This window comes from Camelus bactrianus, chromosome 4 (assembly GCF_048773025.1).
Source record: "Camelus bactrianus isolate YW-2024 breed Bactrian camel chromosome 4, ASM4877302v1, whole genome shotgun sequence".
NCBI lineage: Eukaryota > Metazoa > Chordata > Mammalia > Artiodactyla > Camelidae > Camelus > Camelus bactrianus.
This window is the reverse complement of record NC_133542.1, coordinates 34,963,525-34,989,038: the sequence shown is the minus strand read 5'-3', so window position 1 is coordinate 34,989,038 and position 25,514 is coordinate 34,963,525. Positions and strand designations below refer to the sequence as shown.

At 41.8% G+C, this 25,514-nt stretch overlaps 1 protein-coding gene across 7 annotated transcripts in view; it reads right to left on the bottom strand.

Moving 5' to 3' along the window:
* The window catches only part of ENTREP1 (endosomal transmembrane epsin interactor 1), an 85,393-nt gene that overhangs the window by 9,963 nt on the left and 49,916 nt on the right, over window positions 1-25,514 (bottom strand). For all 7 annotated transcript variants that reach the window (XR_012506368.1, XM_010952749.3, XM_045515094.2 and 4 more), the window contains 4 exons: window positions 14,567-14,677; window positions 6,061-6,189; window positions 4,447-4,554; window positions 4,178-4,311 (listed from right to left, as the gene is read on the bottom strand). Coding sequence is in view for 6 of the 7 variants with exons in the window: in XM_010952749.3 (XP_010951051.1) it covers window positions 4,178-4,311; window positions 4,447-4,554; window positions 6,061-6,189; window positions 14,567-14,677 (482 nt within the window). In the remaining variant the exon portion in view is untranslated. The remainder of the gene's footprint in view (window positions 1-4,177; window positions 4,312-4,446; window positions 4,555-6,060; window positions 6,190-14,566; window positions 14,678-25,514) is intronic.

Genomic DNA, 25,514 nt, shown 5'->3' with positions numbered 1-25,514 from the left:
TTAACTCTAGTGCCCTTGGTTTCATAGTCCTAGCCTGGTGGCTGCCTGTGTGTTCCTAGAGACAAGAGGGCTTGCTTAGGACCAAGAAGTCAGAGGAGCAGGCTCCATTTTAGATTCTGAATTACTCCAGCATCTCTTCAAGGAGGAAAACTGGGTGGAAGCGGGGCACATTTTATCTAAACTGGCTGCAAAACAAACGGCTTGTCTGGTGGTTATTACAACGAGCAGCACAGTCTCAACTGAGACGGAAGATGCTGCTAGAGCCGAGGCAGAAGACAAGCGCCTTTCCTACGAAGCAGGTTTCCCTTATCTTACCTCTTCTGGGTAAATCAGGATCCATGGAGGGAGATAGGTCTGCTCTCTCCTGGTAGGTTTTGTTCCTGATCCCTTGCAGTGTTCAACCCCAGCTACAGAGCAGAATCATCACCCAGGAGGGTTCCCGAACTGGGCATGGCCCAGGCCTCCCCTCTAGAAATGCTGCACTAATTGCCTGTGGTGCGGCCCAGGTGACTCCGGGGCACGGCCAGGAACGAGACCACTGCTAAAGGAAATGGATTATGGTGGCTGAAATGAAAACCCTGCTATATCTGGGAAAGGTGACCAGACCTTTATAAGAATGAGTGTCATTAGAAAACTGTTGCCTGGTAAGTTCAGTGTAAGGTTAAAGGCTAAATGTTTATTAAGAGTAAGACACACGCCAAGAACACCATGCAACTAACAATGGTGGAGCATGGTCTAAGCTTTCATTTTTAGCAAGATTTTTTGCCCATTGTCTCTTGACAAGCCTCTCAGCAGCCACATGTCAATGCAGGTGAATGAGGAAACCAAGGCTCAGAGATGGTAAGAAATCCACCCAGGGTGACCCCCTTTTTTGTGTGTGTGGAGGTACTGGGAATTGAACGCACTCTACCACTGAGCTATACCCACCCACCTCCACTCCAGGGTGGACCTTTTAAGAGCCCAGAGCCTGGGCTTTTTCAAATTCATCCCAAAGCCTCCAGGAAACCTTCAATGGTTCATGCTTATGAACTCTGAAGATGAACAGGAAACCCAAACAGATCGTGCAAAGTAGGTTCTGCTTGGATGCTACAAATAGGTGCTGGATCTGAGGCTGCTACAGCAACTCATATGCTTGACCAAAGAATGGCCCTCCTCTGGGTGCCAGGGAAACTGCGCCCTTCCACGGGGCACGTGTTGGTAGGGTTGCAGGAAGGCAGAGTGAGGCGGGCGCCCCAGCACAGTCGAACCCTAGCATAGCCCATCTCCACCTGAGTTTGGGTTTTGAAGTTCAGTGGGAAAGGAAATGGGCAGACTTCATTGTCTTCACCTTTAGAGAATGCCCATGTCAACCTGGCTCCCATGCCCTCATCTCCAGTCTTCCACAGCAGGTAGCATCCCACTGTACAACCAGATCCACATTCACAAAACAGGCTGGAGACTCTCCTTCCTGACTCCTGGCTCAAGCCAATGTCTGAGACTGGGGCACTCCCTGGAGTAGTGGAGATGGGTACACAGTACCTACAAATCGATTCCCAAAGTAGATCACCATCTTTGGACAGAAGCCTTCACTGCACTCAGCCTCCTGTTGATGACAGAAACTTGAGAAGTCCTCTCCCAAGGAGATACCAATGCACGAAATAGATGTATTTATAGAAGTCAAATAAATAAACCTCTTCTGAGAGGTCATAATACCTTACAGGAAACAGGGAGCCTCTATTGCATGAAAACTCTTCACATAACTGGTTGTGGAAATATTAATGAAAACATCTGTTCATATTCTTGCCTGCCTGCTTATAAGAAAGAAAATTACCATGAAGTTGATTTATACTGAGAATTTAGCAACGCTGGTCAAGTTTTTTAAAAACTATGATAGAGTTTGTATCTAAAGGTGAATAAATTTAGCCATTTTAAGAAAAAGTGGGCAAGAGGAGCGGAAAGATAGGGGTATGGGATTAAGAGATATAAACTACTACATCGAAACCCAGACGAGCAACAGAGCCATTGTTTTGTAGTAACTTTAAATGGAGTATAAGCTATAAAAATACTGACTCACTATGTTGTACCCCTGAAACTAATATAATATTGTAAATCAATTATACTTTGATGAAAAAAATATACACAAAAGGTTAAAAAAAAAAAAGTGGGCTGCACTGGGATACTGGCAGAATTTCAGAAGACGAGGGTAGTCGCCCACTGGAGCTATGAGCTGGGGCTCCAGGTATATATTTTAGGCTGAGCATTCTTCTTCTCTCACGGGGGCTTTGCTCTGCCCCCCCCCCCCCCACTCCTTCTGGAATTTCTGTTGGGTAAAAACCCTTGATGAGAAGCTTGTCCACCTTCTCCCAACTTGGATTTGGCCAGGGCCTGGCTCAAGACTCAGGGACAAATCCAGGGATGCACCCAGATCCTCAAAGCCCCACACTGAGAAGCATGACTTTGGAGGCACAGAGAAGAGGAAGGCAAGAGAGAATGGGGGAGTCCCACAGGACAGCAGGACTTCTACACCCACCCGAGTCACTTTCCCTTTCTGCCACTGTGGGAAATTAAATCTGTCTGTTGCCTCCTCTTAGGTCAACCAAGTGCTCACCCACAACCTCAGAGAGCCAAGGAATCCTTCCTGAAGAGGGCATTTCTCTTCCCAGCCATGAAGTAACAGGCATTTTACTGTCCTCCAATATGCCCTCTGCAGGCAGCCTGAGACTTGGCTAAGGTTTTAGCAGAAGTGTCCTGCGGTACACAGAGAACATGCACTTTGTTGCCATTACACTCTGACCTCTATAATTCTTGGGTCCTTTCCTGAAAGACTAGAGAAGCTATCCTGGCCCCTGAAGCTTTGAAATTCCAGTACATGAGTCCCTGTACAACAGGGAGGGCGAGCTGTCCCTCAGACCAGCTGTCCAGCCACTGATGCCCCCTCCGGCATGGTGGTCATCTCCACCTCCGCCAAGGTGGGTAGGCGGCGGAGGGCCCGGAGTGGGGCTTAGGGACAAGTCGGGAAGATATCTTTTAGGGAAGATATCAGGAAGATATTTATAGGGAAGATAACCCATTGACAAGAACATTAAGAGTGTCTGGGTGGGAGCTCCCACTGGAGACCTGTTTCAAAGTCACATGTGGCTGCCCTGAGCATTAGAAAATGCATTTCCCAAAACCCGAAACTGGGCACCAAATTTGTTTGACAACTCTCCACATGTACATCAGGGATTAAAAAGGAGAAGTTCCCGGCCCTCTTGACAGCAAATGAAAGACACTATTCTTTCTTGTAGAATTCAGGGATTTTCTTTTGGAAGCTTAAATATAGATTTGCTTCTCCTTTAAACTGAGCTCAGTTTCACCTGGTCCAGGAAGCCAACCCTAACCAGCTGGCGCTTCCTGCCCACTCACCGTTCTAGGTTAGGCAGTCCTCCTCCGTGCCCTCACAACCTCCCTTTTGAGTACTACTGGGACTCTTCCAATACTCATTTTTAATAATTTAGATTGTGAGCTCCTTGATAGCAGAAGGAAGTGGGTATTTTGAATTTCAATAACCCTGCATAGTGACTAATAAGCAGCAGAAGATGTATTAAATGTTTGTTGAATAAATAAATGAAGTCATTCTTTAGAAAGGTACAACTCTAGGAGTGGCTTAAAACCGGACGAATGCATGAGGCATTTCATTCTACAAATAATAATTTCTGAGATTAAGAAACAGAAGATTAAGTTCTGAACTAGAATTTGAAAAGGAAAATAACCCTAGTGTCTAATTTTTTTTTCTAGACCAAGGAGATGTAATTAATAATTAATCTTTTTTTAATGGCTGGGAAGAATTGCATGATTTGAAGACCTGCTGATGGTGTTACAATGAATATCGATTTGGCCCAACTGAGAGCGTTTCCAGGGCAACAGCGGTTCTCAGTCACGTCAAATTACAGCAGTTCTCTCTCTGGGTGTCAGTTTTCCTAGGAAGCTCATTGGAGTTGAAAAACTATATCCTTAGGTCAAGGTTTGACTTTTCTTTGGTTTCTTGCAATTTGTCAAACAAAAAAGAGAGAAAGAGAAAATAGAAAATCCTGCAAATAACACAATGTCTAGATTTTGTAGAGAAGTCAGAGCTCGTGCCGTGAGCTCTGAAGACCCCGCAGTCTTCAAAACGGAGAGCACCCCAAAGAGGAAGGCGGGGGGCACTTGAGGGCGGTACCTGCGGTTCATCCGCGGCGTGCACGAGTAAAACGTGGCGAAATAGGAAGGGGGAGGCACTGGCGGCACAAAGTCATCGGGGTCTGGGATGCGTCTGTGTTCCTCCACTTCTTCTGCAGAAATCTGGGATTCGTCCTAATCAGACAGCATTCTGGTTAGTCAACAGCCTTCGCTACAAAGGCTCGGGGAGAAAAGCAACGGGTTACACAAGAAGTTCCGCGGCCAGGTGCGGCGGAGACGCATTTGCACGGCCACCTCGCGTGGACTTACGTTGCAGGATCTTCTGGCTGCGAAGATCTGGAGGTAGCGAAGGGCGGCGGCCACCAAGCAGACGGTGGTCGTCAGAGCGTTCAAGGCACACAGGGCGAACAGGACTTTCTGGAACCAGGAAACAATGACGCCCCTGAGTACCTCAAAGCTGATGATCAGAATGCAACATAAAGACTTTTAAAAATGGTACTACTACTGTCCCAGTAGGACAATTCTCCTGAGAAAATGCACGTAAAGGACTTAGATGATGCTTGGCTCGTGCTAGGTGTCACACAAGTGCTGGTTATTACTCAGACTCTCACGCAATACTGTGTACGTCTTAACTTTATAAAAAGTTAGCCTAGAAGCTTCCTGTCCCAGACAGACCTGGTATTACCAGATTTCCTTTTGCAAGCATCAGAATCCTGTCTGGAAATGTTCCTTCCAAAAGTGCAGTGAGTTTCTCTTCTGAAGTTGGTGTCCCCAGTGATAGAGATTTCTAACCTTCCCCCACCACCCACTAAAACAGCCTCCCACCAGGACAGCTCGCTGCTTAATTTGTGGCCACTGATTCTGTTTCGCGAGCAGTTGGCAGAGCTGCCCCCAGCACCAAACCGGGGCAACACAGGCAGGCAGGCGGCCCAAGTGCAAACAGGGCTGCTCTCCTCTAAACACGTCTCAAAATAGCAAAGCCAGTCCCAAAAGTTTCTGTTGCCAAAGTCCTGGCTCCTTAGCGGGGCTTTCCCCAAGCAAAGTCTTGGCTCAAAAAGTTTGGGGGTGATTCAGCTGCCAAAACTCCAGAAGCCGAAGAAAGAAGACCATTTTCACATCCTCCGTGAGCCGAAGAGCTGCAGCTTCTCCCTCTCTGCTCAGAGATTCCTCCTCCCCACAAAAAATAAACCCAAAACAAAGACCTAAAGAAAGCCATCGGTGGAGGACCATCCAAAAGCTAATATCCCAGGGTTCACCAACTGACCGTGTCATTCACTGGGCTCACAGACCTTAAGTCAGGACACAGTTTTTATCCAATTCCTAAATGAAGGTTAATTCTGTATTTCTCTTCAGCTGGTATCATTTGTTTTTCATCTCTTTTGCTTATTATAGTTGCAGCCTGTTCAAGAAGAGGTAATGTCTTGAACTTCCCTTGTATCTTCTGGCCAACACATCACCTTTGTCTGTGTGTCTTAGGACAGCAGCACTCAATAGCCCAGAGGACTCATTTAAGCCAACAAAGGAGCATCAGAGCAGTGACAGATGGGCGTGCACTTTAAAGGTTCTGCTAAAACTATACCTCGTATAAGTGTAGCTACATAATGAGTGTGTGTGTATATGTGTGCCTGTATATTTATATACATAAAAATATACATGTGTATATATTTAGGCCCCTTACATTTTTCACTAGCTTATAGTTTTGAACACAGAGAGCCATCCATCCATAACTTAAGAGACACAAAAATCGGCAGCTCCTTCTGCTCTCAATTCTGCCTCTAGGTTCCTGATGAGGGGTTGCTCACATCTGCTCCAAGCAGCACTATTTGAAAGAGGTACCAGAGGAGGAATATTTCAAGTAGCTCTGCCTTCTTTGGGGTTTCTGTGGTGCATTTGCTGGTGAGGGAAGGAATCCAGTTGAGATACCTTAAGTAGAAGGTGAACAGCACTACAAGGCTGAACCGGGAAGAGTTTCAATGCATTTTCTTTGTCTGTGCATTTGGCTGGTTGAAATTCTTCACAACAGAAGCAAATCTTGCCTTCACCTAAGTCCACCTTAAGGGGGAAAAGGCAGAACAATAATTTAATTATTAAGTTAAAATAAACAGTCCACACCGCAGAGCACCAATCCTACAGAATGAGATATGGCAGGGTTCAGTGTCAAGCAGTGTCTGCATCAGTCAGGACAGGTAACAGCCAGCCCCAACATTTCAGTGGCTTAACCAACCAATGTTACTTCCTCACTGTGCCACATACCCACTGCAGGTCAGCAGAGGGCTCTGCTCATCATGTTCCCTTAGGGACCGAGGTCGATGAAGCATTGTTATCTCAGGATTGATGATCCCTATGCTAGTGAGATGGAGAGCATATGATGAATTGCACATTGGCACTTAACGCAGGGCTGCCAGATAAAAGGCAGGATGCTCAGTTAAATTTGAATTAACATAAACAACAGATCATTCCTTAGCACCATTATATCCCAAACATGGCATGAGACATGTTCATAGTAAAAATCTATTAGCTGTTTATTTGAAATTCAAATTTAACTGGCTATCCTGGGTTTTCACTTGCTAAATCTGGTTACCCTAGCTTCAGTCTTCCTCTCGGACGTGACACTCATCACATGAGCTCAATTTTCTTTCCAAAGCAAATACTACGGTTCTAGCTAACTCCAAGAAGGCAAGGAGGTTCAGTCTACCATGTGCCGTAAGAACCACAAGGACTCTTTGGTGAACAGTAGCCCTAAATCATGTAGGCTTAATGAGATCTTAGTTCACATCTTCAATGTTTGCATAGATTTTAGTAGAAATTTTCTTTTCTTTTTTTTTGAAGTGATAACATCACTGATGAGTAATCTTATATATTTTTAGTGAGATGCTTTGCAAACTTTGGGTCACTTTTCCAAGTTTCCATTGAATCAGCTTGTAAATATATGTAATACCTGATTTTGGCTAATAAGACCCATAATTTGGTATAGTTCTTCTTGTTTGTTTGTATATATTTTTTAATTGAAGTATAGTCAGTTTACAATGTTGTATCAATTTCTGGTGTACAGCACAATGCTTCCATCATACATGAACATACATATATTTGTTTTCATATTCTTTTCCATTATGGGTTACTACAAGATATTGAATATAGTTCCCTCCATACAGTATAAACTTGTTGTTTATCTATTTTATATATATTAGTTAATATCTGAAAATCTTGAACTCCCAATTTATCCCTTCCCACCCTGTTCCTCTCTGGTAACCATGTTTGTTTTCTATGTCTCTGAGTCTGTTTCTATTTTGTAAATAAGTTCGTTTGTCCTTTTTTTTTTTTTTAAGATTCCACATATAAATGATATCATATGGTATTTTTCTTTCTCTTTCTGACTTACTTCACCTAGAATGACATTCTCCAGGTCCATCCATGTTGATGCAAATGGCATTATTTTATCATTTTTTATTGCTGAGTAGTATTCCATTGTATAAATATACCACAGCTTCTTTATCCAGTCATCTGTTGATGGACACTTAGGTTATGTCTTGGCTATTGTAAATAGTGCTGCTATGAACACTGGGGTGCATGCATTTTTTTGAATTAAGGTTCCCTCTGGATATACACCCAGGAGTGGGATTGCTGGATCACATGGTAAGTCTCTTTTCAGTCTTCTGAGGAATCTCCAGACTGTTTTCCATAACGGCTGCACCAAACTACATTCCCACCAACATTGTAGGAGGGTCCCCTTTTCTCCACAGCCTCTCCAGCATTTATCATTTGTGGACTTTTGAATGAGGGCCATTCTGACTGGTGTGAGGTGATACCTCATTGTAGTTTTCATTTGCATTTCTCTGATAATTAGCAATATGGGGCATCTTTTCATGTGTCTACTGGCCATTTGTATAAGACCCATAATTTGGGAGTAGAGGTGCATTCTTACTTGCTCTGCTGCTTGAGCTGTTGAAGTTGGCTTCTCTATTTTGGTTAAAAGTAAAGGCCACACCTCTTTCATACCTGTTAAATTAAAAACCAGCTTTGACTTCACTAGCTGCAAAATTCTTCAGGAATCTTTAAGAATGACTGAACATCTACAATATTTTAGTTACTTAACAGAAAAAAAAGAGACTTTATTCTTATTGAATTAAGATTCTTACCCTTTAGTCATAGTGATAAATTTCATGGTATTTTTCCAAATTAGGAGAAGACTTAGTTCCTTCTAATACAAGGTAACTAGGAAGCCGAGGGGGAAAATTCGTACCACTGAATTATACATTTTCTGGTTTGGTTTTCCTTTTCTTTTGAGATGAAATTTACATACACAAATCACAAGCATACCATTAGAGGAATTTTGAGCTATGTGTATATCTATGTACCTCAGACTCGTATCAACAGACAGAACATACCATCACCGGAGTAAATTCCTTCATGCCTCCTCCCCATCCATCCCTGCCCACACACCCACAAAGGCAACTACTGTGCAGATAGATTTCCCACATAGATTAGCTTTGCCTCTTCCAGAACTCCATGGATCCCAGAACATTTTTCATTCCTTCTCCTTAAACCATACTGAAAGGGACTCTTTACTATCTTAAACACTGATGCCCAGATTTTGATATAAATTCTGCCTCTGATACAAAGAATTACAACAACAGTTACCTCAATGGACCCCATAACCTATCAGTTCCCTCCCGCGGGGTTTCTGTCTTGTGTTGGTTTGCCTTGGAGATTGTTAGCTCAGCAATGTCCCCATACGTAGATCCATAACCCCACACACACAGACACAAGGCTATTTGTGTTCGAATCTCACATTTTCAATGTCTCACATTTCTAGGGTCCGTACTAGATTCTCTCCTTCTAAAGGAAAACCACTATGCCCATTCAGACAGGAGTTCCCCAGGCAGGGTCCAGGCAGGTGAGAAATTTTCTTTCCTCTCAGGGATCACTGGCTTTGTCTTGGCCCCTCTTGCATAATTAATAATAGTCCTTACACTGGGCTAAGTTCAGAAGGTGAATATTACTCCCAATGGGCTTGCCCCTTCAAAGGCTCCAGCTGAGAACTTCCTGTTCTAATACTAAGAAGCATTATTTAGTAGTAACAAAGAAGTGGCTAACAGAGATCATTCATTCTTCTCATGTCTCCATTCTGTTCACGTATACCAGGCCGCTTCTCCCTAAACAGGAAAGAAGCTCGCTTTTTCCAATGTGACGCAGTGCAATTTCTTTTTCTCCTACTTGTGTAAGCGTCAAGATCCTACCTGAGGATTTTACCTCCCTCAGGTAAGACTAGGTGTCATCTTACAAAGTGCTCCCTTCCCACATGAGTCCATTCTTGATCCAAGGCATTCAGTTGAGAGAGAAATCAGTCCTTTGCGGCTGCACACACATGGCTGCAGTATTCACATGACACCAGGCATCCACGTACACAGAGGCCTCAGCTACCTGGAACTGCTGGGGTGAGCCAGTCAGGATGGCAAAGTTTTCCAGGTAAGTGAGGGTTAATCCCTTTAAACAAGGGATCCTATCTGAAAGTTAATCATTATGCAAATAATACTGAATATCAATCACTGTGCCCGCTGATACAGGGAGGCCCTGAGGCTCCAGACAAAATGATTCAAGGAACTGAGCGTTCTGCATTCCTTCTTCTTCCTATTCTTGATCCTTCACCCATCTTCTTAATCCTAACTCTGCCCAGTATTTCTGAAAACGTATTCTAATTTCTCTTCAATCTCTTTAGCCATCTGCAAACAAAGCTGTTCAAATTTCCCCAATCTTAAATGGAAAACACCTATCCTTCACCTTGATACTATTACCTGAAACTGTCAGACCCTCTCCTTCCTCCCATCAGCCACCAACGCTGTGGCTCTCCACCCTAGCTGCACATTAGACTCTTCCAGGAAGCTTTCCCAACATATGACGATGCCATCTTTAGTAATTAGGGAACCAAAAATTAAAGTAAGAATGAGATCTCGATTTAGCCCCATCAGACTGGCAAAAAATTAAAAAGAATAACACTTACTGGTGGCAGAGAGTTACTGGTAGAAATGCGAGTTAAAGCCCTTTAACAAAGGATCTGTCCATACATTTGAAATTAAATTTACTTATTCCCCAACCACTTTGGAAAACCATTTAGCAGTTTCTTATAAAGTTAAACATACTTTTACCATAGTGATGCTTATCTATGTATTTACTTAAGAGAAATAAAAACAGGTCCACACACACACACAAAAACTACATAAAAATGTTCACAACAGCTTTGTTCATAATACTCCCAAGCTGAAAAGAACCCAAATGTCCATCAACAGAAGAACTGATCAAACAAACTGTAGCATTTTTATGCAATGAAATACTGCCCTGGTTTAAAAAAAAGAAGAAGAAGAAGAGCAAACAACTGATATGACCCTAAAACATGGGTGGATTTTAAAATATCATGCTGAGCTAAATCAGTCAGACACAAAAAGATATACACCATATGGTTCCACCTGTATGAAATTCAAGAACAGGCAAACTAATCTACGGTGAAAAAAAACTGGAACCGTGGTTGCCTCTGAGAGAGTAGACCAGCCTGAAAGGAGACAGCAAAGAACTTTCTAGAGTGATGAAAATGTTCTAGATCTTGTTTGGGTGTATACATGAGAGTGTCATGATGAACGTACACATGGTCAAAACTCAATGAACTGCACACTCGAGATATGGGCATTCAATTGTTTGTATATTTTATCTCAGTTTTTAAAAAAATGGATAGAATCATCAGATGGTTGAATGTGTAATAAAAAGAAAGAGACATACAGAAGAACAATCCCTGTCCTGGGAGCCTGCCCCGCTTGGATCACAGCCCCCATGGGGATGGATATGCAGAATGGTATTCATAGCAGCATTGCTTCCATTGGCCAAAACCCAAACCACAATAGACACAAGAAAACAGAGAACTGACCTGTTCAAAGGGAAAAAAGGGCGTTAGAGCTATACCTAATATATCTTTAAGTGAGAAAAACAATATGCAGGGAAGTGAGTACAATACATCCCATTTTTGGAAAATAAGTCATGAATGGAAAGATATCCCATGCTCTTGGGTTGGAAGAATTAATATTGTTAAAATGGCCATACTACCCAAAGCAATCTACAGATTTAATGTGATCCTTATCAAATTACCCAGGACATTCTTCACAGAACTAGAACAAATCTAAAATGCATATGGAATCATAAAAGACCCAGAATTGCCAAAACAATACGGAAGAAAAAGAGTGAAGCTGGAGGCATAACCCTCCCAGCCTTCAGACAATACTACAGAGCTACAGTAATCAAAACAGCATGGTATTAGCACAAAAACAGACATATGATCAACAGAACAGAATAGAGCCCAGAAATAAACCCACAGACTTACGGTCAATTAATCTTCAACAAAGGTGGCAAGAATATACAATGGAGTAAAGACAGTCTCTTCAGCAAATGGTGTTGGGAAAGCTGGACAGCAGCATGTAAATCAGTGAAGTTAGAACACTCCCTCACACCATACACAAAAATAAACTTAAAATGGCTTAAGGACTTAAACAAAAGACAAGACACTATAAACTTCCCAGAATAGAACACAGGCAAAACATTCTCTAACATAAATTGTAGTAAAGTTCTCCTATGTCAGTCTCCCAAAGCAATAGAAATAAAGGCAAGAGATACAAATGAGACCTAATTAAACTTATAAGCTTTTGCACAGCAAAGGAAACTATGAACAAAATGAAAAGACAACCTACAGAATGGGAGAAAATATTTGCAAATGATGTGACTGACAAGGACTTAATTTCCAAAATATTCAAACAGCTCACATAACTCAATAACAAACAAATAAATAAATACAACCCAATTGAAAAATGGGCAGAAGGCCTAAACAGACATTTCTCCAATGAAGACATACAGATGGCCAATAGACACATGCAAAGATGTTCAATATCGCTCATTATCAGAGAAATGCAAATCCAAACTACAATGAGGTATCACCTCACACCAGTCAGAATGGCCATCATTATGGAAATGTTGGCTATCTTTCTCAGACAGATCAACCATTTAAACCCTTCCCCCTTGCAGTCTGGCTTGTTTGCTTCAGAACAACCCATGATCTAAACACTAGGACAAACTTCTACCAATGCCCCTAGAATCCTCTCCTCTTATGGCTTCTACCCATTCCCTTTATTTATTCATCTCAAATATCTATGTTCCAAGTATCCTTTCCTCATCTTCCCATCGATACAAGCCCTTCTTCCTTTACAAACCCTAAGCAACATGTCTCACTCTGACAGCCGATCTCAGTCTCCCTTGCTTTGCAGTCTGGCATTTATTCATTCTCTCCACACCCATCAAGCACTTGCCATGGTTATCCCACTCCTCTTGCTATGTGATAAACTTCAAGGTCAGAAACGACGTCTGACTTTTCTTTCTACTCTCTGCCGTCTCTAGCCCAGTGTCTTGCATATTAATAGATGCTACAAACTTGCCAAACCATCTTTCAATATATTATGATTTTTTGCTTCTAGCCTGTGTCTGTTCTCTTTGCCCCTTCCAACTTGCTGTGTGATTAGTAACAGGAAGATCAAGCTTTGTTCAAAACTTTTTCTGGGAACTCTGTGTATGTAAAGAAGTGTGTGGGAGATGCCGTTGAACACTCCCAAGAGAACAGAGAGCCAGACACTGTCCTCGGGGAGATTCCAGACCAGCAGGAGAGAGCGGGCAGGTGTATGAATATCTTTAGCCCCAAAACAGAAAAGGAGAGATGCTGAAGAGATGGACAGACAGGAATTCTTGCAGATTATCTTCTCTGGGGATCAGGGACATTTCCTTAAGATGATCGTGGAATGAGGCTTTAACAGACTGACAGCATTTGGATGAACAGGGAAGTAAGGGGCAGGGAACTATGCAGGGAGAGACAGCCTTGTCGGAGACAGGGAAGCAGGGCAGGAGGCTGGGTGATGACACATGGTGTGGGCTCAGTTTCAGGGAGTGGGAGCTGCCACAGTGAGAGCGCAGGACAAGGGCAAATTATAGAGGACATTAAAAACCAGAAAAGGCTGTGAGCCTGTGCTTCCAAACCTGAAGGTTATTAAGCAATGGAATGACAAAAGTCAAAAAAACTGTAGAGTTGTTAAGAAAGAGCAACAGGTTTTTAGTGAGTCTCTAAGGCGTTTTCCCATTTGGGAAGGACACGAGTTTCACTGCAAGAACTTTCATCACAGCATCTGGAGAAATGTCGTGGCTCTTCACCTGCTGGTTTGGAAAGGGTGAGACGGCCATGGAACCAGGTTCCAGACAGATGAGATCTACTACAGCTTCTGACAAGTCCATTTCTTCTGCTTTGGGCCACAGGGAGATATTTGTTACTGAGAAGTCTTGAAAAGTTCAGGGACAGCCAGCAATTCCACTTCTGGGCTTTTACTCCACAGAAGTGATCCGTTTCCATGGCAGCATTATTCACAGTGGCCCAAAGGTGGAAAGAACCCAAGCATCCTTCAATGGATAAAGAGTAAACAAAATGTGCCCTCTATAGACAGTGGAATAGTATTCAGCCTTAAAAAGGGAAGAAATTCTGACACATAATACAACATGTGGACATGTTGAGGACACCATGCTAAGTGAAATAAGTAACCACAAAAAGACAAATACTGTATGATTCTACTTATATCAGGTAACCAGAGTAGTCAAATTCACAGCATCAGAAGCATGGTTGCCAGAGGCCAGAGGGGAGGGGATGTGTGGTCAGTGTTTAATATGTATAGTGTGTCAGCTTTGCAAGATGAAAAGAGTTCTAGAGATTGGTTGCAGAACACTGTGACTGTACTTAACACTACTGAGCAGTTAAGATGGTAAAATTTATGCTACATGTATTTTACCACAATTAAAAATAAAAAAAAATTGAGATCATACAGATCCACAACCTCTTATCCACAATTCTGAAATCCAAAAAGCTCTGGAAATTGGAAGTTCTGATTACAGCCTGCTGGACCAGACTCCGCTGGGGTGCTACAGAATAAATACTACATGTATCACATTTATCTTTTAAAAACTGGGGAAAACTCTGAATGGTGAAACACACCTGGCCGCCAAAGGTTTTGGACAAAGGACTGCTGCCCTGAATTCTGGTAACATCCATTTTTTCTCTTTAGATGAGAGCAGATAGGTATTGATTGTGACCCACCTAGTCACTAACCAATCATGCATTATATTACCGTGGTGCTGGGGTTCTGCTGGTTGGTCATTGCTTTGGAAAAAATCATTGACCACCTGTATAAAATAATTAGCAGGCAGTTCTTTGTTTTGTTTTCCTGCTTCCTTTTACCAACTTCAGGTTTCACTTCGGGCCATTGCCTGGTCCTGGGTGGTAGGTACCAGGACCACGGTGGCACCCAGGAAAGCCGGGCAGGCCAGGATCAGATCAGGCACACAGTCATGTCTTAGGACCGCTTACCAGATCACACCTGGGCACACTGGACACAAACTGGGCCCCCTGGCAGCCTAGGATAAATCCGGCTAAATTCAGGAGGACACACACCACAGAGAGCAGCACGAAGAGGTTCACCTGAAACAGCAAGAAAGAGGCAGTTAGAAAAAGGAGACGACTAGATTTAGAGATGTTTTGTCCGAATAAAAAAAACTCATTCTTTTCCTAGAGGAAACTTTTTTTTTTAAAGAAGTCAGAACCCTGTTTTTAATGTACAGACCCCCCCCCCTTTTTAGAATGCTTTGCATTTTGCTGAGGAATGCCAGCAACCCGCAAGTCTTCTCAATTTAAAGTTCCCGTTTTTCCTCCTCTTCACAAATAAGGGAGTTCGGACTCTGAGCTGCACAGTACATTAAGCCTTTCCTCCTTCAGCCATTCTTACTTTTTCTGAATTTTACAGGATCGTGGTAACTAGACAAATGGAGAATTCTAGAATGTAAGTGGAATCCCAGAAAATGAAGGCGCTCAGAGCCATTACTGGTCAGAAATCACAGTAGGTGCATAAAACTAAAGATGTCTTTTTTCAGTTTCAAACAGCATTGGTACTGTGCAGCGTTGGTGGTATAGTGGTGAGCATAGCTGCCTTCCAAACAGCATTGGTACTAAAGAACAGGTTTACAGTGATCCTCCGTGTACTCTTCTCCAAAGTTAAATATTACAGTTATTACCCTAAATAATTAAGAACTGACATAAATGAACCAAGGAGCCGGTGTTTATTTAGTGCAAATTAGAGACTGCACTGGCTTCTCAACCTGAGAACTCTGATTATTATTAAAATCAAATCTTATCGCAAATGTAAAAGTAAATGTAGAAGACTGGAGCTAATGGTTATCAGTGTTAGAGCCAAGCGTCATTTCAGGCAGCTGATGTCAGAATCGGCTGGGAAATGAGTTCACACATGAATGCTAACACAGAAAGCTCGTTCTTTACTGCTGGTATTCCAAGAAGCTTGAAAGTATCTCCCAAGACCTATGTTATGAGTCAATATTTAATAACACATGGTGCCCTTTTTCTTTTTTTTATTGAAGTACAAGTTAATTTACAATGTTGTATTAGTTTTTGCTGCACAGCACAGTGATTCAGTTATGTGTATATATTATTTTTCATATTCTTTTTCATTACAGGTCATTACGAGATACTATACAGTAGGCTCTTGTTTACCTATCTTATATATAGTAGTGTGTATCTGCAAATCCCAAACTCCCAATTTATCCCTCCCCTCTTTTTCCCCTTTGGTAAGCATAAGTTTATTTTCTATGTCTATGAGTCTGCTTCTGTTTTGTAAATAAGGTCATTTGTGTCATTTTTTTAGTCTCCACATATCAGTGATATAATATATTTATCTTTCTCTGACTTACTTCACTCAGTGTGATAATCTCTCGGTCCAGCCATGTTGCTACAACTGGATGCCCTTTTTCTTAAGAGGAATTATTTTTTCCTCTCCAAGAAGAGTCTGGCTTCTGCTTCTCTCCTTTTCCCATTAATTTGTAAAAGAACTCTGCACACTGTCCTCAGGGTGCAGAATTCTTTTAAAATTTGATGACTTTCCCCAAGTCCTCAAATCATGGGGAAAACGCTGGCAGCAGCTGCTGTGCTGCTGGTTCCGCCGTGTCTGGAGGACCTGACTTGAGCAGCATGTGGTGCCTGCCCTCTCGTGCACTGTGCCGTTCGTGATCATGCCAAAGCTTTCTGGAAAATGAGAATGCTTAATTGGCAAAGGACAGGACACGGTCTTCTTACATGGGCTCCTTCTGTGTCCTGACAGTTGCTACTCAAAGAGACCTAATATATCTGGAATGTTCACACTCAGCAACACAATTATTGTTACTATGAGGAAGTCTTGAACGTTCCTTTGGAAGTTTTCTTTTAATGCAACATCAGATGCCTTGAAAAGACAGTGTGGCTATAATCCTTATGCTTTCTAGGATACTACTAACCTTCATAACTAAAAACTAGTAGCATCAGATATAGAATGGGTGGGGGTCCACTACCCAACACTGGACTCAAAACCTCCTCATTAAATTCTTAAATCCATCTCATCAAAAGACATCATTATTGTAGTGTATGTGTATGTATATATATACATATACTCAGTCATAAAAAATTAATAAAATAATGCCATTTGCAGCAACATGGATGGACCTGGAGATCATCATTCTAAGTGAAATAGGCCAGAAAGAAAGAAAAATACCATATAGTATCACTTTTATGTAGAATATTTAAAAAAAAAACACAAATGAACTTATTTATAAAACAGAAACAGACTTACAGACATAAAAAATGAACTTGTGGTTACTGGGGGAAAGGGGAAAGTGGAGATAAATTGCGAGCTCAGGATTTGCAGATACTAACTACAATATACAAAAAAAATAAACAACAAGGTCCCACTGTATAGCACAGGGAACTATATTCAACACTTTATAATAGTCTATAATGAAAAAGAATATGAAAAGGAATATATATATATATACACATATATGTATAACTCAATTACTATGCTGTACACAGAAACTAACACAACATTGTAAACTCACTATACTTCAATGTTTTAAAAAATTTTTTTAAACACATCATTAAGAAAATTCAATAAGCAAGTCATAGACTAGGAGAAAATACTTCATGCATATACTGAACAAAGAACCTTTATCCAGAATATACAAATAACTTCTCAACAATAAAAAGACAAACAACCCAATTTTAAAACTAGGAAAAAGACTCAAACAGATATTTCACAAAAGATACTGAAATGGCCAATGAGCACAGGAAAAGGTGCTCAACATCATTAGTCATCACGAATGCAACTTAAAACTATGAGATACCACTTCACAGCAACTGCAATGGTTAAAACTGAAAAGACTCAAGATAGCAAATGTTGGTGAGGACAAGGAGCACGTGGACTCGCAGACGTTCTTGTCCAAGTACAAAACGGTGCCACCAGTTTAGAAAACTGCTTGTCAGTTCCTGAAAAATTAAATATAAGTCTCCCATGCCAAAGAATTCCGTTATTTATGGAAATACTCTGCCCTCAACTTTTTACTCCTTCAGTGTGGGCTGCACAAGGTGACTTCCTTCCGAAAAATTACAGTATGGAAAGAGGAGGGGGAGTAACTTTCCAGTGGAGAAACCTAACAAATACGACCTCACCGAGGTGAACAAGGTTAACATCAGTGATGGGTCATGTTGATGGCAAGTACCCTTGATATGATGTGATGAAAACGGCACTTTACTCTGTGGTCTTCCTCCCCCAAACCCATAATAACCTCAGTCTAATCATGAGAAAACATCAGACAATCCCAACTGAGGTACATTCTACAAAATATCTGACCATTCTACAAAATATTTGACCAATATCTTCAAAACAGTCTAGGTCATCAAAAACAGGGAAAGTCTGAGGAAACTGTCACAGCCAGGAGGAGCCCAAGGAGACAGGACACCTAAATGCAATGTGGTGCCCTAGGACGGGTTCATGAACAGAAAAAGGACATTAGGTAAAAACTAAAGAAATTTGAAGAGTATAGACTTCTGTTGACAATAATGTTATCAGTCTTGGTTCTTTAATTGTGACGAATGTACCACACCAGTGTAAGATGTCAACAACAGAGGAAGCTGGGTGTGGGGTACACGGGAACTCTCTGTACTAGCTTTGCAATATCTCTGCGAATCTAAAACTATTCTAAAATAAATTGTTTATTTAAAAAACTGCAAAAAATCTGAGTATACACCTACTTGATGATTTACAATTCCATTCCTAGGAATACACCCAGAGAAATAAATGCAACTGCCCACAAAAGGACTTGTAGAATGTTTATATCACCTTAACTCAAATTAGACCAAAAACGAAAAGAGCTCAAATAACTAACAACAGGAGAACACATAAACAAACTGTGGTATTTTCAAACAGTGGGATATTTCCAGCAATAAAAAGGAACCAACTGCTGATGCACAACAACGATGTGAAGTTCAAAGACACTACGTTGAACAAAACAAGCCAGGCACTGTGATTCCACTTCCATGCAGTTCAAGAACAAACAACCCCGGTGGTAGAAATCAGGAGAGTAGCTCCCTGTTCTGCAGGGGAAGGTGTGGTGTGGGGACTGGCTAGGAAGAGATAAAGAAATTTTCTGGAGTGATAAAAATGTCCTATATCTTGTTTTGGATACTGGCTACCTGGGTGCATCCAGTGGTCACAATTTAGCTAACTAAACACGTACGATCTGGGATTTATATAAATTATATCCAACATACATATTTTTTAAGAAAGAAAATCCTAAATCCAGCTGCCAAGACAGGAGTGTGAGATCATGTAGTGAATGGGGCTACTTCTAAAATGTCAGAACAACAAACATGATGAGAGAAGGCCCCAGGGATTCACTGCCTGGCGGGCTTGGCTTCTGTCCTACCCTGGAGGGGCTGCCAATGAGAAGTCAAAGTCACGTCACCAGAATGCCCCGCTGCAAACCCCAGAATGAGGACCTGGGCCAAGGCACACAGGCTGTGTACAAAATCGCCACGCACTGTTGCCCAAATTTATCCCTGCATTCGGCTTTTTTTTATTACTATTTTTAAAACTCTGGCCTAACTGATTGGCCAATGGTCACCTAATTACTGAAGTGTATATCACTTGTAACATATATCAGACATGGTGCCAACTAGGACACCAAGCACATCTCTTTCAGAGGTTGGATCAGGTTCAAGGATAGAAAATACTGGAGTTAAAAGGGACTCACTTCGGATTTACAGATAGCTTCAGAATGGACCCCTCTGGCTTTAACCTAGTGATAATGGTATAACTTCCAAGACCCAAATATTCATCCCAACCATCACCAGGCAGCACATCCCCAAACAGAAGAGTATAAAACATGCTACTAGTGGAGAACCTCACAGTCACACAGCACACTCAGCTCTATCCAGAAAGGGGAAGAATTTCTTATATTTTCTTCTGTTGTCCTCATTCTTGCCTTTAAAGAAATCATTGCAGGTAATACGAGTTTCTCTTCGTAGAAGGCACCTGAATTTGGAATCAGGACACCTAGTCCAAATTCAAGCTTTCCCACTGTAATAACTTAGATAACCTCTGTGAGACTAGCTTTTCTCTTCTGTTAAAAAGGTCCCTTGCAACTGTGCCCACCCCTCTTCACTCCAGGTCTTAATTATGCAACACAAGAATGTTTGGGAACCTGAGGCTATGAGGAAGAAACACCACCTTCACGTTGCCTATTCCTACCTGCTCAAAGTTCTTCATAATCACATAACATCATTAAATAATTAGGCCTATCACAGCTTGGTATTGTTCAGTATCTTTTTTGATACAAGATTTCATTCTGTAAATAGACTGACCTTTCCCTACTGCCTAAGGACTTTTATTTTGCATCTTACTTCCCTACTGCTCCAAGCTCAAGATGCAACAGAAACTCAAATATGCATGCTTAAATAAATAAGTAGTTCCAGTAATTGTGTGAAGGTAGAGCAGTTGAAAAATAAGTAGTCGAAAAATGGTGAATTGAATATAAACATTTAGTTCTACTAATTCCTGAAAAACCCATTAAAATGGCAGGAAAGTAAAAATTTTAAATGCAGAAATCCATTAGGACAGAGAGAACAGAGAAACAGCAACAAAATTTCAGAAGCCAGAAAGTCAATGGGCAAACATAAATTGACTCAGTGGACCTGAGAAAACTGAGTCCTACAATAGCAATGAGGAAAGCCCAAACAAGAATTTATTCGTCAGAATCTCCAAACGTTCAGAAATGGGTGGCAGCAGATACTTCTTGGAAACAAAAGTGAGGCTAAAATCAGGACTGATTAGGAGTCTAAGAAGCAATTAGAAAATGGTACAACCACCATGGGAAACTACTGGCAGTTTCTAGCAAGGTTAAACATGACCACCCCATGACTGAGCAGCTCACTTTCAGGGACGTGCATTAATGCATATGTCCACAAAAAGACACGTACAAGAATGTTCATAAGCAACTGGTTCATAATACCCAAAACTGGAAACAACCCAAGTGTCCAAGAATAGCAGAATGGATGAACAAATTGTAGTATACTCATGAATGAAATAAAACTCACTGCTATGATCTAATCGTCTGTGTCCCCTGAAATTCACAAATTGAAATCCTAACCCCCAGGTGATGGTACTAGGAGGTGGGGTCTTTGGGAGGGGGTCAGGTCATGAGGGCAGAGCCAATGGGCAAGCAGAAATTGACTCGGTGGTCCTGAGAAAACTGTGTCCTACAACAGCAACGAGGAAAGCCAAAACAACAGAATTGCTTCCTCGTGAATGGGATTAGTGAACGTGTGTTTATGCAGTCTTAAATAATACTGAATAGATGAATTGATCAATGAACAAAAGAAAGAAAATTGATTCTTACGATAAACACTAATGGAGGTATCACAATTCTTACTAACGTTCTGGAATGTATACAGAGGGCCTTAAAAGGCAAAAACTGCATGAGAATTGCTACCCACACTGTGCTCCCAGAGGGAACTCAGCATTTCCCGGGAACGAAGATGGGGAGGGTAGGAACTCCCGTCCCATCGTTTCAGAGGCAGGAGTAGGGTGGCGGGTGAGGGGAACAAAGCACCCAGCTCTCAGAATTCAGGTTACATTTTCCCACTGAAACAAGAACATTGTGTGACCTGGCTAGGAATCTAACCAACATTCTAACACTTATATTCTGAGACACGAAGCCCAAGCTCCACACCACTGATGAGTACTGGTTAATGAGACGAATGTCATACGACCCGTGACAGTGAACGTGACCACTTATTTCATTCTTAACATTTAAAATTTTAATTCGTTTTGGAGACGCACTGCACTACAAAGACATAGAGTCATGAGCACCACACAATGAGAACACAATCTGAACACAGCACGACGACACTGGGAAAAAATCGAAGACAAGGTAACAGACTAAAAGCTCTCTGAACTAGTTAAGCAAAACGAATGTTCCGATGAACCACGCAGCACCACGGCAACCAACACAACATAATAAATCACAGACACTCACCAAGCCCAGCCTCTTGCTACCTTAACCTGTTTCGGGAGCTCACACATGCAGTGACTTGGTTTGCCAGCTCGCCTTTAATCATTAGCTCCCAAGGGAGCCTGCTCCTGGGCTTCACTCCCTTGACATCCTTTAAACTTCTTCCAGAAGCTTGGCAGATTTATTACCAACGTCCAGACTGGTTCTCCCTGCCAACGAGCCAAACACAGGCCCGTTGCTGTGAACAGAACCAGCTGTCTCTCTTTCCTGTCAGAGATGTTTAAGTGTCAGATTTACTCACATTATGGGTGTCCCAGATTTTCCTTTAAGAAAATATTTTACATGTAATAATAACATTTATTTCTAATTCCTTTTTCTCTTTTCTTTTTTAAAATTTTAATTAAGAAAATTTTTTTTCTTATTCCTTTTTCAACAGGAGTGAAAGGCTTCTTCCTCTCCCTGACAGAGTAAGTCACAGATTTTCATAGTTTGGTACATAGCTTTGAGGTGAGCTAAAAGCACTTAGAATCAAGAGTTGCTAATTCCTGATGAGAATATACAAATCACAGGATACCTTCAAGGTTCCTTGCTTGTAAGAGGAACTTCTGCCTTACCTGGGGTCCTCTCCCCTACTCTCTCGCAGACCCCCCGTCTCCCAGGGCTCCTTTTCAGCACATCGCCCCTTATTTGTCAGGAAAGTGACTTTTCTCATGACCCAAGCAATCAGGCATAGCAGAGAAGGGGGTGTCCTCAGCGTGTGTGTCCAGCTCCATAACTCCCCAATACAACTCAGGCAGTTCTGCCACCCTTAATTAACATGCTCTCATCAGGAAGGTGGCAAAGGACCAGGAGGAAAACATCTTAATGAGAATCTCAAGAGAAATAATCAGAGGATGATGTGACAACAGAGATTTGCTCTTTGAACAAGGTGAGAGGGTCAGGAACACGGGCTGCTACGCCCCTCAGGATAAGGCAGAAGTCAATTTGGATCCGAAGATAGGAAAGGCAGCAGAAAGTTTGCAACAAAACTGCAGATCTATAATTCTTGAGACTCCACTTTCCTTACTCCATTATTCTTTTCTCCTTTCCTCTGTACTTCTCTAGTTTTCATTCTTTCCCTGCTTCTAGCCCCTTCTTCACTACTGTTAGCTCCTCAAGGTTCAGCAAGTTAGGGAGTCAGATCTTGGGATTCGCCAACAATGAAGATCACAGCTCTCAAGAAGCCCCCCAGAGTCAGGAGTCCTCAAAGACGGCCGCCATCAAGTCCTTCCCTCTCTGGACTTCACAGGCTGCTCCGCACATCAAGAGATGAAGATCAATACATGAGACAGAATATTATCCAGCCATAAAAAGGAAGTACTGACGCATCCTACAGCATGAATGAACCTTGAAAACATCATGCTAAGTGAAATAAGCCAGATACAAAAGGACATGTATTGTATGATTACACTTATGTGAGGCACCTAGAGTCGTCAAATTCAGAGACAGAAAGTAGAATGGTAATTACCAGGGGGGACGGGGGGTTATGATTGAATGCGAGCAGAGTTTCTGTTGGGGATGATGAAGAAGTTCTGGAAATGAACAGGAGTGATGGTTGCACAGCAGTGTTGAGTGTATTTAATGCCACTGCACTGTACACTTGTAAATGGTTCAAAATGTAAATTTAAAAATATGTATATGTTACCACAATTTTTAAGAATGGGAAAAGAAGACAAAAAGAGAAGAACTTTGCTTCAAATGACACCATCAATGAATAAAAAGTAAAGCCACGAAATATGAGAAAATAGTTGCAAATCATATATTTGATAAGGGACTTATAATTAAAAGACAAATTATCCAATTTAAAAATTAGATAATTTTCTTGGTTATGATAATTTATTATGTTGACGTATGGTGAGGCAAAGGATCTGAAAAGTCATTTCTCCAAAGACAAGCAAATGGCCAATAAGCACATGAAAAATGCTCAATGTCAAATCAAAAACACTAAGAGATACCATTTCACACCCATAAAGAAGATAGATAATAATAAGTGTTGGCAAAGATGTAGAGAAATTGGAACCCACATACACTGCTGATGGGAGCATAAAATCACACAGCCACTTTGGAAAGTAGTTCTTCAAAATGTTAAACACAGAGTAACCATATGACTCAGCAATTCTACTCCAAGGCAAATAGCTAAGAGAAATGGAAACATGTCCACAAAGAAACCTGAACATTAAAGCTCACAGCAGCATTATTCATAATAGACAAAAAGTGGAAATGTCTATCAACTGACGAATATATACATAAAATGTGGTATATCCAACAATGAAATATTATTCAATAATAAAAAGGGGGATAAGTACTGATATATGCTACAAACATGATGACCCTTAAAAATATTGTGCTAAAAACAACATGCTAAGTGAAGGAAGCCAGTTACAAAGGATCACATATTATATGATTCTGTTTACTTGAAATACCCAGAATAGGCAAATTTATAGAGACAGACAGTGCATTAGTGGTTTCCTAGGGCTGGGAGTATGGAGAAGAAATGAAGAGTGACTTCTAATGGGTATAGAGTTTCTTTTTGGGATGACGTGAAAATATTCTACAATCGGTGGTGATGTTTGTGCATATATGTGAACATGCTAACCACCACTGAATTGTACAGATGAAATGGGTGCATGTTATATATGGCAATTACATCTCCATAAAGTCATGTTAAAAAAAAAAGAAGCAGCTAGATGATCTCTGAGATTAGGTACCTTCTTTTTGTCAACAAGAAAAAGTAATTTAGAAATCCAGGAAAAACATAAATCTATATACTATAGCCATGGTCCAAAGCTGAAGCAAACTAAACTATGACATGATATTGAGCAAATGATAGAGAATAAGAAAGAAGAATAGATTTGACTTGGCTCCTCAAAACTGTTCTCCTTTGAGTGACTCGAAGTTACACTTGCTTCTCTTTAGAATCGATCATTCTTCCCAGTGCTATGGTAAAAAATGCGGCTGATCCAGCTGATCCCTTGAATAAGCAGGACTTGTGGGCATCAACCGAAAAACACTTTGCTCTTTTCCCCAATGCTACTCACGACCACTTTATAGAGCTAGTTCTTCCTGACCCCTTGAATGAAATCTGAGGCTGAGCCCATGACTTCTCTGGTCAATATCAGATCCAGAAAGTCCTCCAGTCACTTCAAGTCACAGAAAGTCCTATTTCAGTGATTAATATGCCCAAACCTGTGTCCCAGTCACAACTTGAAACTGCATTTAAGTTTCAGCTTCTTTCTTTCTCATCGGGCTTCTCACTATAAAGAGCAACCAAGTCCTCAGTGGGAAAGCAAGGGAGTGATAAGAGCTTCTCTGTTGCCCTGTTCCCTGTGTCCACTTCTCCTCCTGAAGTCTGCCAGCCACAGCCCTGCCATTCTGGAGAGGAGGAGGTGCGGGGGACAGCCAAGTGGGTAAACAAGGTGACGTGCAGGGAGAGCTCCCCGGACTGTTCACGATGGGCCTCGGCAAGTGTCTACAGGGGACTCTCTGGAATGTGCTTCCATGGGCTCCTTTGAAATACCTGTTTTTGACCCTGCAGCTCCCTTCACGTGGGCATCCGGCAGTGCAGGCCCGGCCTCTCTTTGTGTGGTCTCCCCACTCCACCGTGGGGCTCCCTGCACAGGATATAAGCTCACCCAGCATCTGCTCTCTCTTGCAGGGCCCACCTCCATACTCAGCTGGAAGTATGCTTCTTGGGCTTGGTCTGTGAAAGTACAATTATTTCCCAACTGCAGTCTTTAACTCTCAGGCCACAGGGCACTCCCACTGGCCCTTTAAATTCCCCAGGCATGAGTCTGACACCAGTCCAGTCAACCACCAAGGGACCCGTATCAGGTTCTCCAAGTGCTTATCTTTAAGCACCTCTCCCCTCCCCCATGTGTAGGTGGAACTTG